Here is a 14754-nt window from a genome sequence, read left to right on the forward strand (position 1 = left end):
TTCAGTTTACTCAGAAAAAATGTTCCACTTTGAAAATTTTATTTAATTCAACCCTTGCAAAGATGCTTAACACCCTTATTAATACACGGCGAAACGTGTTAATATTTGATCAAACCCACGTTGGTTAGTTGAGCATAAAATTTAGGATAAATAGAAGCAAAATAATATTCCCAACTTAAAATATAACAATAAACTATAAAATAGGATACAACAGTTACAATAAACTGAACAGTTACAATTCATAAACTATAAATGATCGATTGCATGTTCCACTCTGATTCAAATAATTCCATAATCACATTTCTAAATCACAGAAACACCGGACTGTCAGCTGATTTTAATCATCTGTCTTTATATTCCTTACTCTGAAGAAAGGCACGAAAAACTACATTACTGTTAAGGTTTCAATGTGAAGAATATATTTTCTAAGTAGTTGATGAAGACTTAGAGTAAACGAATTTAGTTGATTTGGGAAAATCATATTCTAACCGAGTACATTCTATTTATAATGAGCTCTTCAAAAAAAAAAAAACTGTTGGTGCTCTTGAGCAGTAAATAAAATTTCAAAGCTGCAGCATTACAGCAAAATTTGCAGTTTATTCCAAAATATCCATAATTCCACCGGGCATTACATATTATTTAGCAGATGAAATATCAGTATAAATGAAATTTCAGGCAGGGATGTTAAAAGCATGTAAAATACTCCACAAATATAAACTCAAAAATATGCATGAATTTTCAACAATTAAGTTTCGAAAAATTTCTCTCCGATACAAAACTCACGAAGAATAATTCTGGAAACTTCATTAAGGACAAAATAAAATTTTATAATAATTAAATGAAAAAGTGTAGAAAAATTAATTAATTTATAAAACTGTGTATTTCAAATACTTGCTTGCTTTTATCTGTAGAATATTCTTAATAAGGCAGAACAGCTGTATTTATTACGTAAAGAATTAGCGGATGTATTGTTATAGGTATTTCTTTTCTGTTGGTTAAAACTTCGAATACTGAAAAAGAATGTGAATGAATGCTAGAGAAAAAGAAAACTTTGAAATTGGCTTATTAGTATAAAAAAGCATAAGTCTGGGGTATAAATATTTTGTACAAGCCAGTGAATAATTAGAGGAAAAAATAATAAACTTACGATTTCTATTGCCCTATTTTGACTTATAAAATGAAAAAGGGAAAAAAAAAGTTCGATCTCCTTTTTAAAAGTCTAAAAGAGGAATTTAAGTATGTTGTAAATATGTTCTTCATTCTGTTAAATTTCTGTTCTATTTTCGGTTAATGCTTTTAATGCAGTTTCATTGGTTCTAGGATAGATAAAATTGTCACACATCACACTTTCCGAACAGCACATATATATGATCAGTTTAAAAATGCTATAGAATTAAAAATACTAATTATTTTCTCATAGTAACACAATATGTTACTCTTCCTTCCTTTACTTTATTTACTACAATTACTTGCCAGTGTGGCATTTTTTTCCATATTTCGTTCAATTTTGGAATAAAATTTTGAATCTATTTATTTCTAATCTATTCTATTTATAAAATTTTGAATCTATCTTTTTTAAGTAAAAAAGAAGTTAAAAGCATATTTTGAAAGAAAAGGGATAGATTATTGCACTTTACCTATGGGCTTAAATAAAAGATAACTTAAATACAATTAACAAACCTGTGTATTTTATTGCTGATGTCATTTTTTTGTTGTAGTGTTATTTAGCTTTATATTAAAATTAGCAAACAAAAGGGTTGTTAATAGATTCAAAATTTTATTCCAAAATTGAACGAAATATGGAAAAAAATGCCACACTGGCAAGTAATTGTAGTAAATAAAGTAAAGGAAGGAAGAGTAAAGGAACTAAAGTAAAGGAAGAGTTTATCTATTCTGAAATTTTAATAACATCTTTGTAAAAAGTCTTTTGATTTTTAAGAAATTTATGCTTAATTTCCGATGCAAGAATAAACGAAAGGAATGCTACTAACAAAATTAGTATTATAAGATCAATAATTTTTTTCCTAAGCATATTGTTCCGCATCGTTTTAAGATCTAGAAGACTTAAATTAGAAGTAACAAAGCACATTTCCCATCATATAAATTTTTAAATGTCCTGGGATATGAATTTATAGTATAGTTAGATATTTTACAAAATAAGAAATTATTAGAAGTCATTCTATAATTTATTCAGATGCCTCAAAACTGAAACTTATTAGAAAAAAAATGTATTGCTAATGCAATTACACCCCCTTCTGTTTCTAAAATTGCCTTTCATTTCTTTCGACGCATGCATTAGAGATATAAAATAAGATATAAATTTGTTCAAAATTCAGTATTATCTTAACTACGCGTGGAAAATTTATTTGGATCAGTCTGAGCTATAAGAAAAAATTTATTTTTTAATAGTTTAAATATATACGCACAAGAAAGTACGCAACTAAAATTAAATGCAAAAATCTTCAGGTTGTTACGTAAAGGGTTGAAGTAAAATTTTAAACAAAAGCCAATATAAATAAAAAACCCATGCAGATCTTAAATCTTACATATGGATTTAAAACTTTAATACATGATTCAAACATTTTAAAATTCACTTTTTACTCAATTAGACGTTCTGTTTTAATATAACATACCGGCGACATTGCGTAATATGATTGAGTTAATGGTTAAAAAATGAAACTATTGTTAGTGTTGGTTTTGTTAAAGGTGGGATAGCGTGTAGAAGAAAACCGTTTACTCTGGGTGGCATTTAAAATCAAGATACATATTTAGAACAAGAGATTATTTATAATGGTAAGAAGTGCTTAAATTTCTAGATTTAAAGGAATTATACACTTAATTTATGAGAATGTATTGTAAAGCCCTTACCTGTTTTACAACGTGCTACTCGGATGGCTTTAAGACACCTGTTATAGTTAATCTGTCGAACGAAAGGATTTCAGATATAAGGAATCGTAACAAATTTCTAAAAATAACTGCTATAAGAAAACTATTGTTATTATATCATATAATTGTTTCTTTTGGTAATGAAAAGTAAGCGGCATCGGTAACTTTACAGATTTGAAAACTGTACTAGAAATTGTTTGGTGTTAATTTATACTAACTAACATTTATCTTCGTGGTGTTGCTACTAAATTGCTGTTTTAATGAAGTACATATGTGTGCTTCATTATATCTATAGATGGGCAAACAGCAAAGCATTTTGCATTTCCGGTAAGGGCTTTCAAAACAAAGAACCGAATTAAAAGGGAATAAAGCTGTCAGAAATTTTATGTGTCTTCTCTCTTTTTGTATACATATTGAATTAACAAATACTCGTAGATCGTTCGCATTAACTGCAAACATGAGGAAAATAGATGAGAAATCTTTAAAATGACTTGAATTTTCATTTTCCTTGCTTTTACCAATTTATCAGTCAGAACGTTCATTCCATGCTTAGAAGTAAAATTTACGTATTTTTGTAATTTTCTGGAGAGAGTGAGAGAAAAAGAGTAAATCGTACTGATTCTTAAATGTAATAAAGCTGTTTAATTTATTATCGCAAAATTTTACTGAGTACTATTTTGCTAGTCTTCGATGAACGATTTTTATAACTGAATAATTCTTGTTTATAGAAACACTAGCAAACATAGCTTACTTGCTGTAACGTTTGCTGCGTAATTCTCTTCCACAATAGTCAACTGAATTCCTTTTAAATACTAGTAGTTAAGGAATACTTAAGAAACTGGATAAAATACCTACCTCTGAGGCTCTCAGGTTAACATCTGACGATTTGTACTAACAAGTAAAAAACTTACCTCTTATAACTTGTACTATAAATTACATTGTGTAATTTCCCTTCTTTTGTTCTACTAAATAATATATTTTGACTGACTACAGCTTTACTGTGAAAAATCATACTCTTTTCCTATTTTAATAGATTTATTTCTCGTTCCTTGAAATAAAAAGATAAAAATTATCGTGATAAGTAAAAATTTATCATTGCTAATAAAATGCTCTTAACATCCTTTGAAAAAAAAATTTTTCAAAAACTTTCTTGTTGATTTAAAATCTCTCTTAGCATGAAATTTCTTGAATTTTATTATTAAGGTTAGGATATTGTAGCTTATTAGATAATCACTTTTCATTCAACTATTACTTAAATGAAAAAGTTTGATTTCTTTTTAACCAAACATGCATCTTTTATATCTAAAAATATGAAGGTATCATATCACAACTAAATCTTCTAGTTCTTCAGATATTTAAGAGCTTAAAAAATTAGCTTAGATTACTCAATTTAAATAAGTGATGTAGTTGTTTTCGTTAATCTCATTATCCTTGCTACTTTAGCATTTAACTGAGCAGTAAAATCAGCGAGGATTTGCCAATTATTTTCAAATTGGCACTTACAAAAAGTTTATTTATAGCACTTTATGTTAATTAACTTTGCATCTTTCTATGAAACTTTTATTTGGAGATTTTACAAAGTAAGGTATGTTAAATTTTCATGTAAAATACTGAAATGATTTGGCATCTTTAAATTTGAGAAATTCAGTTTGAAACCTAGAGAATTGCTGTGGTCCGAATGTGAAATTTGTCAAAATATTTTATTGATTTTCTGTAACCATATATTAAAAAGGCAATAAAATGTCTTCTGTAAATTGTGAACTATTATACTTTGCTGAAGTAGCTAGCGACAGGGTCTTGTGTAAAATTATTCTTATAATTTCTCGGAAGCAGAAATGCTTTTTATGAAAATAATTGTGAAAAATGTCTTAATTTTCCTTTTATTTGAACTGAATACAATGAATAATGAAATAATTTGTCTGTATTTCACAAAGAAATTGACTAAAGCCTTGACACATAAGCATTTAATAAATGTAGTTACTACATATTGCCATTAATCTACAGCCATCTGTTCTTGGACAGCACTTTTGACTTTTTTACATTGTTTAATATTTTCACAGACACATGAAAATTCTTAAACTGGAAAGAAAAGTTTTAATATAGCTATGACATAGAATTAAGCATTTACTAAACGCACACATTACCTTTTCTGTAAGGAACAACTATAAATAACTCTCATAGCTTTGTTATAGTTAATCTGAAACATTTATACTAAAACGCTATAAAATAAAACAACTCATACCAGTCTTTCACCAGGATTCAGAATCACTTTTCTGATGGAAGTGCTTTTGCAGAAGTAGGGAAATAGGAAATTGATTTATACTTACACAGGACGTATGAAGATCAATTACATGCCAGTGGACAATCATGAGGTAATTAATATAAGAATAAAAATAAATAAAATACATAAGGTAACACATTATTTTATAAATTTCATGAACTTTTACCTGTAGTAAAAAGCTTTATGATTACTATACAGAGGAATATTTCTGATATAAATTTGTTATTATACAATGCGTGTATATTTTTAACTAAAATTGCAACCAAAATGTGTATTAAGAATAATTCTAAGCAGGCATTTTAGGACATATTATTATTTATATAAAAACTAATTACAAATGTATGATATATTCTACCATAATACGGGGAAAACTGATGCTGAACTAAGCTTTCTTGTCTCTGATGGAAAAATTATGCATATTAAATAAAAAAGATTGTCTTTTATTTTTTCTCATATGTAGTTTCTTCATGTACTTATAAATATCATTTCGAAACAATACTAATATTTGATCTTCAGATATTTTAGATAATTTCCTTCCTAAGAATCTATAATAATGAGTCACTGACTGACATGGACATATATATATATATAATTATTATATATATATTATTAATTCCCACAAAATAACACAGATCAAATTATATCTCTATACAAATACACATACTATCTACACAATCATAGTGTCCGAAATGGCATTTCATTGCACCGTTAAAAACCGTCAAAGTTCTTTTAAAATCTAATTTAAAAGAAAAAGAAAAAAAGAAAAAAAAATCAAACCTCAAAACATGAGATAAGGAAACCCGTTCAGCAATCTTCGTATAACTTCAGGTCGCTTGTAAATGCACCTGGTTAGTTCGTAATATCATTATTATCAATTTTCTATATTTCCATAATGATTAATAAGTGTTAACGCTTAGTACTGAACAAGAGATAACATAAAAATAAAAGAAAAGTAATTATTTCTGTGCAACTCTATTATCTAAGAATTTGCTTTCATAGCTTGTAAAAATATCTTAAGTGTAATTTATTTTTTTATTATTATTTTCTGATAAATAAACTAATATTAAATTCAAAATTTATTTAAAAAAATTTCAAATTGTTTTTATTAATTGAAAATAATTTTTTGTCCAACTCAGTGGATCTAATCCATATAGTATATTTAACTACATTTTTCTTTTTTCTTTTATTAGCAATAGTTAAATCACTGCAGTATTTTTTTTTCGAAAACTAAACAAAAAACAGTAGTATTAATGCTCTTGAATCTATTATCTCATGAATCAGTAAAGAAAAATAATGATGAAACTACATTATTTAAAATTAATTTGAAATCAAAACTTGTGCTTTTATTAAGTGTTAAAAAAATGGAAAGGTCTGTATTTTTACTTTAACTATCAATTCAAGCCGTATGTAAAGTGAAATTAAGAAAAGTTCATTTTAATATCGATACTTTTTTTTTCCCAACGTCTAATTGCAAGTAGCGCTATCTCTTTGTCTGAAGTTTGATTTTTTATAAACTTTTAGATTTGAACGCAGAATGTGTTTTTTTCAGTCTTGGGTGCTGTGAAAAATGCTTCTTTTTTTCCCTTCAGGATCACTGCACCTGTGTAATAATCAGTGAAGTCAGCTTAACTGGTAATATTCCGGTGACGAAAATTCACTAGCTAAAGTAAGAAAATTGAAGTCGGTAGTTCCACAAGAATTGCTATTTGCCGCTCCATTATTATTGTTGTTATTATTTGATGAATAACTATCTGAGGAATCGTAGTAATTAAATGATATATCACCATCTGCTGGACACTGGCCCCGATAATTTTCCGCGGATTGATTATACGTGGGAATGTTAGCAGTGTCCCCGACTGTATGGCTAACATCGTACAGGTTGCTTGTAGGAGGAAAATTTTGTTTAGGAGCCGTGGCACTATAGTCTGGCACTCGGCTGGTATTTCCTGTACTGTTGCTCAAATCATAGTATATTGTCTGTGAGCCATTGTCATCATACGAATCGGGGCGGTATCCGTTACTTGTGTTATTGTGGTGCGGATAGCAATATGACACTGAACCATCAGGATTAATACTGTTTGGTACATATTGTTCACCAGACGATGCAACACTTGATTCATATCCATTGTTTACGTGGATATTACTGTAATTTCTATTCACACTGTAGTTAGTGTTCATTTCTCCTCTATATTCATGCATGTAAGCACTATGTGACTGAGAATCATGTGACTGATTCTGGGGTGGCATTGAATCTACTGAATAAGGATATGGAGACCTGGATACTGGTGGGTGATGACCAGAACTTCGTTGCTGAGTGGAATGCACCGAATGGGACCCAAGAGGGACTGTAGCTCCAAGTTGAGAAGTCTGACTATGAGATATCGCCCCATGTTGAGGTGGACACGACCTGTCATTTGTATAATAGATCGGAGATTGAACTTGGTTGCCATAAGAACTTTGCTGCGCTATCCAGTCATTATCCATGCGTTGAGGTGAAAGGTGTTGATAAGATTGTTGTTGATTAGGGGTAGGCGGAGGCGTACGATAACAGTACGATCCTTGTCCTACATTCGGTGATAAACCTCTGTGATTTGTTTGACCATACGTCATCAAACCGTTTGGATCTGCAGAATAAGGGACAGTAGATGAATAAGATCGTGTTCTATGATACGATGAACTAGGAGACATATGTGGTGGAGGACAATGCTGTGAGGTTATCTGATATACACCACCGGGACTTGTACAGTGCGTACTTGTAGCAACCGGCGAACAGTTGATATTGCACGGAGAATTGCAGAAAGTGATGCTTGTGTCCATGGGGCACGGTTGTGTAAGCTTCCTGTGGTTAGCGTTACGCCCACTTGGAGTATTTAAATGCCCATTTGTCATCCCAGAGCATACAACGCGGCTGCTCTTTGTATCATTGGTTACCAGAGACTGAGATCTATCTGGCGTTAGGTTGTTCAAGTTGTGCAATATAGGTTCAGTAGGGGGTGAGGACGAAAGAGAGTTTTCTGGTGATTTGAGATCCCCAACTACCGGACTTCCTTTCCGCGAAGTGGCAGATAAAGTATCTGCTGTACTGATTTGAGCAGAGCCGGGAGAATGGATACGATTCTGCTGCTGTTGAGTGAAATCAGAATCTAAATTGAGAAGCCTTTCTGAGGAGGAACACGGCGACAAAGCTTCGCTAATGCCGTCGCTGACTGCTACCGCCGCCGTAGAAGACGGCGATCGGTCGGAGATAGTTCTGTCCGACGAGATCTCCCGCTGCTTCTTAGCTCCCCGCGGTGGTCTCTCCGGGCTTCCCACAGAAGATGAAGTCTCGGTCGCTGATCGGTCATCTGCAGAGTCTGTCTTGTTGGTATCGGCCTCGTTTCCTGAAAGCGTAGACCCCCCTCCAGTAGGAGTAGAGGAAGAAGTTGGCGTCTCGCCGCCTTCCATCTCGCTTTTTTCGTCGCCGTTTTTTGTCATCATGCTCTGCCGCTTGTGTTTCATCCTGCGGTTCTGAAACCATACTTTTACTTGCCGCTCCGTGAGGTCTAAAGAAGCCGCTATTTCTATGCGCCTTGGCCGACATAAATATTTGTTGAAGTGGAATTCCTTCTCCAGTTCCAACAGTTGTGTGTTTGTATAGGCGGTCCTTAGTCGACGAGGCATTCCATTCTCGTTATTCTCTGTAAAGAAATAGAATTAACTTGTTAATGCCAATTAAATGAGGAAAGAAATTTAATTATATTTCATTTTATTAAAGTACTCATGAGATAATTCAAGTTTTAACATGATTCATTTAACTGTGCATCAGAATTTTAAAAATTTGCACAGTATTGTAGAATATAATTTGCAAAATGTACTGCAAAAGATTTTCGTAGAAATTTTGTTTGCATCTGATTAAATTTCGGCAAAAAGAAAGTGGATAACAGAACTGAAACTAATCGAAGAGCTTTACTTTCTCCCGCAAGAAGATTAGGTCACATTTTTAATAAAGATATTTTCGCAAGCGCACCCAAACATTATCTTTTTTTAAATGCCTACTAAAGTTAATGACGTATACATAATTTTTAGCTCTATATTTTCTTATAGAATTTCATATTATACAAGGGTTAATAATTTGTTGTACTAACTAAAATGAATATTTATTTAATACTAAGGAAATAACATATTATCTTTGCCATCTGCTATTATTTTTGGAAATCAAATGTTTTCTTGTTTACTGTTGCTGTACAGAATAGATGATACATTTTGCATTAAATATTTCATAAATGCACTTAAAATTCAGGAAATGACGGTTTGAATGAAATCCAGACAAAACTGGGGAATGTATATGTATATATATATATATATATATACATGTATGTGTAGGGTATGTGTAGGATAAAAATATGTAAATCAAAATTCTAACTTTAATTTTCAGTAACCACTTATTTCTTCATTTTAATTTAGGTATTTCCCCTTTCTGATCTAAAAATAGTAATTACTTATAACAAACCTCTCTAAACAGCGTCAGTTTCAAATAAATCCATGTCTTATGATTCTTACATAACGCTGACGATGCAGATAATTTTGTAAATTAAACTCATACGATGAATAATAATTTCAGTGAGTTAATATTCGCTCTTCAAAGTACAGCTAAAGAATTCATTATGCACCGAGATTTCGTCTTTAACACGTCGTAAATACGTAAAACAAACAAATGCAAAAATTAAGTGTTTTATGTTTCTCAGGTCACTAACCCCCTGGCAAAGATGTATCGCAAGATGAAAAATCCGTTTGCCTTTATTTTTTGTACTTTTCTTGTGTATTCTTCGCAAGAATTTTGCTTTTACATAGAGATAGTTCGTCTGGGAGACTGAGACAGCTCTCGTGTTGTTGTTGTTTCTTTTACAATAATTTTTTTATGTTAACAATTTTGATTTGCTTGTGCCAATTCATTATTCTAAAATGGATATTTGAATTTGCTTAGATTGTATTGCATTTTCTCCTTTCTTTCTACGTGCTTTCTTGGTGTAATTAAAGGCAGGCAATCGGAAGGTCGAATTTTTTCGTGTTCATATTCCGGCTAGAGCGTTGCGAATTTCTTTGTTTCTTGGTTTAAAAAATTCTAAAAGACTCAACAGTGGCGCCCGTACCAAAACCTGGTTGACGATTTTTTTTTTTTTTTTTTTTTTTTTTTTTTTTTTTTTTTACCATCAGGATTTCGCGGCTGTGTCCCTTTCTCCTTAGTCACCCTTTAAATAGGAGGAGTAGAAGGTTTTTCCTCCTCCTTACCCCCTCGTGCCTTCGAGGTGTCAGTGGAGAGCATGTCCGGATGGCGATCTGAAGTTCTGGATTCCGAGTATCCCACAAGGGCGCTGCACATTTTTCATGTTACTGCTTCCACAAACTTAATCACTCTACATGAATTTTGAATGAATATCTTTCATATATCGTCCTGTTATAAGATGTGGAACAGACAGACATACAATCAAGACAGACGCGAGCATATTGCACCTGTTATGATGTGAACTTTATTTCAAAATTGTCTTTCTCAAGAATGAAAGCAAAAATGTGTTTGATTCGGCATAAATGCAAATATCTGAATCTTCTCTTTTAAAATCATAGCATATCTATAGCGTTGGATTACCACTGTTTTCGGGGAGAATTCTCGCTCTACCAAAAATGTTGCGCCTCATGTTCTAGAGTAAAGAATTTTCATAGATGTATCAATAGTTTAATTTCATTAAGTACGTCATCAAAGTGCAAATGATATGAAAAATATCCAGTATCGCCTTCTAAAACTAAATAATGGGTATTTAAATGATTCAGCAATCTAGTGTTTTCAAAAGTTTCAGTGATCCATTGTGTTCCCAAGGTCATCTAGCACCGTGTTGACAAAAAAGTGTTTTAAATTGCTGATGAGATTTCTTAACCTACTTCCGCTTTTTATATTACGTTTGTCCGCGTAAGATCATAAGACTACTAACTTTTCAAATCAACTAAATTATTTTAAAACAAAACTGATATAACTACAATCGTTTTTAAATTTTTACATCCAGTGATTTTGCATCGAAGCTACTAAAAATGTTTTGATAATGGTCGAATAAAAAAATGGTTAATGATATTATTTTACGATTTTGATATTTAATGCTATTTTTATGAAAGTGATAGTCAATTAAAATTTTGACTATCATTTTGACTTTGATCATTTTTAACTGCAATCGTTTTTAAGTTTTTACATCCAATGATTTGTTTCGAAGCTACTAAAAATGTTTTGATAATGGTCGAATAAAAAAAATGGTTAATGATATTAATTATTTTACGATTTTGATATTTAATGCTATTTTTATGAAAGTGATAGTCAATTGAAATTTTGACTATCATTTTGACTTTGATCTTTTTTAACTGCAATCGTTTTTAAATTTTTACATCCTATGATTTTGCTTCGAAGCTACTAAAAATGTTTTGATAATGGTCGAATAAAAAAATGGTTAATGATATTAATTATTTTTTTTAACTGCAATCGTTTTTAAATTTTTACATCCTATGATTTTGCTTCGAAGCTACTAAAAATGTTTTGATAATGGTCGAATAAAAAAATGGTTAATGATATTAATTATTTTATGATTTTGATATTTAATGCTATTTTTATGAAAGCGATAGTCAATTGAAATTTTATGGTGTTAGAAATTTACTCTTTAATAAATGTTCAATAAATTCAGTAAAGAATTAGCTTTATCAAGTATTTTGCTTAAAGAAGGTTAATTAATTTTAAGGTTATCAAAAATTCTATTTCTGAATTATTGTTAAGAATTTGCAATTTTTTTTTTTTTTTTTTTTTTTTTTTTTTTTTTGTGAATGTGGTGAATAAGAAACATGAATGAAAATGAAATAAATTTGAGTATTTAATAGAAAATGATATAAAGATTGGGTTTTTGAGTATTAATGTTGAAAATATTAAAAATTATGATATTCTGTATAGTTATAATGAATATAAAATTTATTGAGTTCAAAAAATGAATAACTGTAATAATTTTGATTATGGGTAATGTAATTTAAAATAAAATGTATTAAAGGGAAATGCCTGAAATTAATTTGAAATTATGGTGAATGAATGCTATGCAAGGAATAACTGAATGTTAAGAATAACGTATAATGTAGGGAGTACTGGTTTAAGATCAGAGAAAAATATTTTACTACTGAAAAACTGTTCTTTTTATACTCTAATAAAAAAAAAGTTGAAGGATGCCCTTTTTACAAAATACTATAATATTTTTAACATAGAATTAATTTTTAAATTTTTATTACGTAATGATTTAATGCAGTTCTCAGAGGCTATTCACCTAACGTAAGGAGTCGAGGCCTTTACAAGTAACTGCTCGAGCATACCTTTAACCACTGATGTAGTAACACATCAATCGGTTAATGTGGATATGTCGAATCAGATGGACATTTTTGCTTTTAGACTATTGCAGGGCATTCAGTATTTGGAGAATGAGGAACTGTAAATGAAATATAAGAAGAATTGACCATAATTCGAATATAATGTTACAATATTAAAAATATTAATGAAAATTATAGATACGAAAAATTGTTTTAGAAATTTTACAAATTTGTTGCAATGTATCAAAATAAGTTTGGGTGGTGTAAAATGTTCTCATATTTAAGATAATTCGTAAGAAAAGGGAGGAAAACTTTATTTGAAGAGTTATAGTTATTATTTGGACGTTGTAGAAAGAACAACGTCTTGAATTGGATTAAAATTTCATCATAACACTAAAAATTGATTATTTTTCAAAATTTTATTCTACAAAATTTTTATTCGCAACACATTTTTATTCACAAAATTTTTATTGCCCGAAATTTTTATATTATATTACTTGAAAATTATTATTTAGTTTTATGATTTAAAATTTTCCATATTATTTCTTTTACCGCTCTATAAAAACTCTTTTTTAGCACTAAACTTTCTCTCTTTGAAGGGGAGGGAACTATGTCAGGTAAAATGTATGTAAAGCAAAATTCTAATTTTAATTTGGAGTAGCCCCTTAAACCTATATTTTACTTTGCACATTTCCCTTTCCCATCCTAAAAATAGTATCTGCTTACTGTGTGCTATGATTCTTACATATAGATCATGACGCAGATTACTTACTTATAAGTAAGTGTATACATAAGGCTTTAGCCAATAGTAAATTTAAAATTAACAGATTAGATTTAAATATTAAGACATTAGGATAGAACAAATTATAACTAACACTGTAAAATAAAATCAAATTACTTTGAAACTTTTCAACTCATACACAACGCATTTACCCTCTACACTTATGCTACAATCTTGCCACTGCTTAAAACGTGTTTCAAAATTCTCTAGGGTACATATGTAATTCTTCAAGAACAGGAACTTACTTTACCGCTTAATCTGTGTTGGCTATGGAAATGTGCATCAACGAGGAATAAAAAGGAATCATAACTGCAGACTTCTTCTTTACTCATCTTTGCGCCTTCAACATCTGTTTGTATTTTCAAACTATAATATACATATATTCGGAAATCGTTGTTCGCGTGAATGAATGCATTCTTGCAAACAGACGCATAACGATAGACGAAATCTCAAATGAACTGAATATTTCACATGGAAATGTGCATAAAATTATTACCGATCACCTTAAATTTCGTAAAGTTTGTTCTTGATAGGTGCCACGTCTATTGACGGAGCACCTAACGAGCTCCTTCAAAAGCGTTTTGAATAAAGGAAAGCGTTTTGAAAGTCCATTTGCATTTCTGCAGCGTTAACGGAAAGAAATGAGTTTTTGGACAAAATTGTGACTGGAAGTGTTGCATTCACCACGTCTTACCTGAAACGAAATGCAGCTCCCTCAAGTGAAAACATTGCAGTTCCCCGACACGAACAAAGGGTCGAACTGTTCCATCTGCAGGAAAGGTGATGATGACGCTGTTTCTCGACAGAGAAGGCGTGGTGCATACAGAGTTCATGCCGAAGGGTGCTACAATTAATGCATCTTCTTCTTGTGAAACACTAAAACGATTGCAACAATTACTTAAAAATAGACGGCTAGGTAAACTGTCGAACGGCATTGTGCTCCTGCATGACAATGCAAGACCGCATGCAGCAAAACAAACGTGTGACCTTCTGAAAACGTTTAGGTGGGAAGTGTGGAATCACCCTTCTTATAGCCCAGGCCTTTCCACTCCTCACTTCCATGTGTTTGGTCCCATGAAACAAAAACTTTCAAAGCGACGGTACCATTCGAATGCCGAAATGAAAGCTGCAGCCCAACAATGGTTATCGGACATTGGACGGGATTTCTTTGCAGAAGGCATCGAAAAACTTGTACAACGCCTCGACAAATGCTTAAATAACGGAGGTAATTAGGTTGAAAAGTAGACTTTGAATGGAACTTTACGATATAAATAAAGTTATTGTAAAATGTTGCTTCTGTTTTGTTTTCTTAGGCAGTGCAACTAACTTTTTGACTGACCCTCGTATATATATTTCTAGTTGACAGTATGCATATATATATAGTTGACAGTATGCATATATAAGTATGCATATATATTTAAACATATATATATATAACATAACTAAG

General features: G+C 30.8%; 1 protein-coding gene across 1 annotated transcript in view; it reads right to left on the reverse strand.

Annotated features, from left to right (window-relative positions):
- Positions 1-1506: 1506 nt before the first annotated feature.
- The window catches only part of LOC118195807 (uncharacterized), a 158777-nt gene continuing 145529 nt past the window's right edge, over positions 1507-14754 (reverse strand). The window contains exon 2 of the mRNA XM_035367140.2: positions 1507-8844. Within this exon, the coding sequence (XP_035223031.1) occupies positions 6788-8844 (2057 nt within the window). The 3' untranslated portion in view covers positions 1507-6787. The remainder of the gene's footprint in view (positions 8845-14754) is intronic.

This window comes from Stegodyphus dumicola, chromosome X1 (genome assembly GCF_044657685.1).
Source record: "Stegodyphus dumicola isolate Sdum_Otavi_A_Nest chromosome X1, ASM4465768v1".
NCBI classification, from domain to species: domain Eukaryota; kingdom Metazoa; phylum Arthropoda; class Arachnida; order Araneae; family Eresidae; genus Stegodyphus; species Stegodyphus dumicola.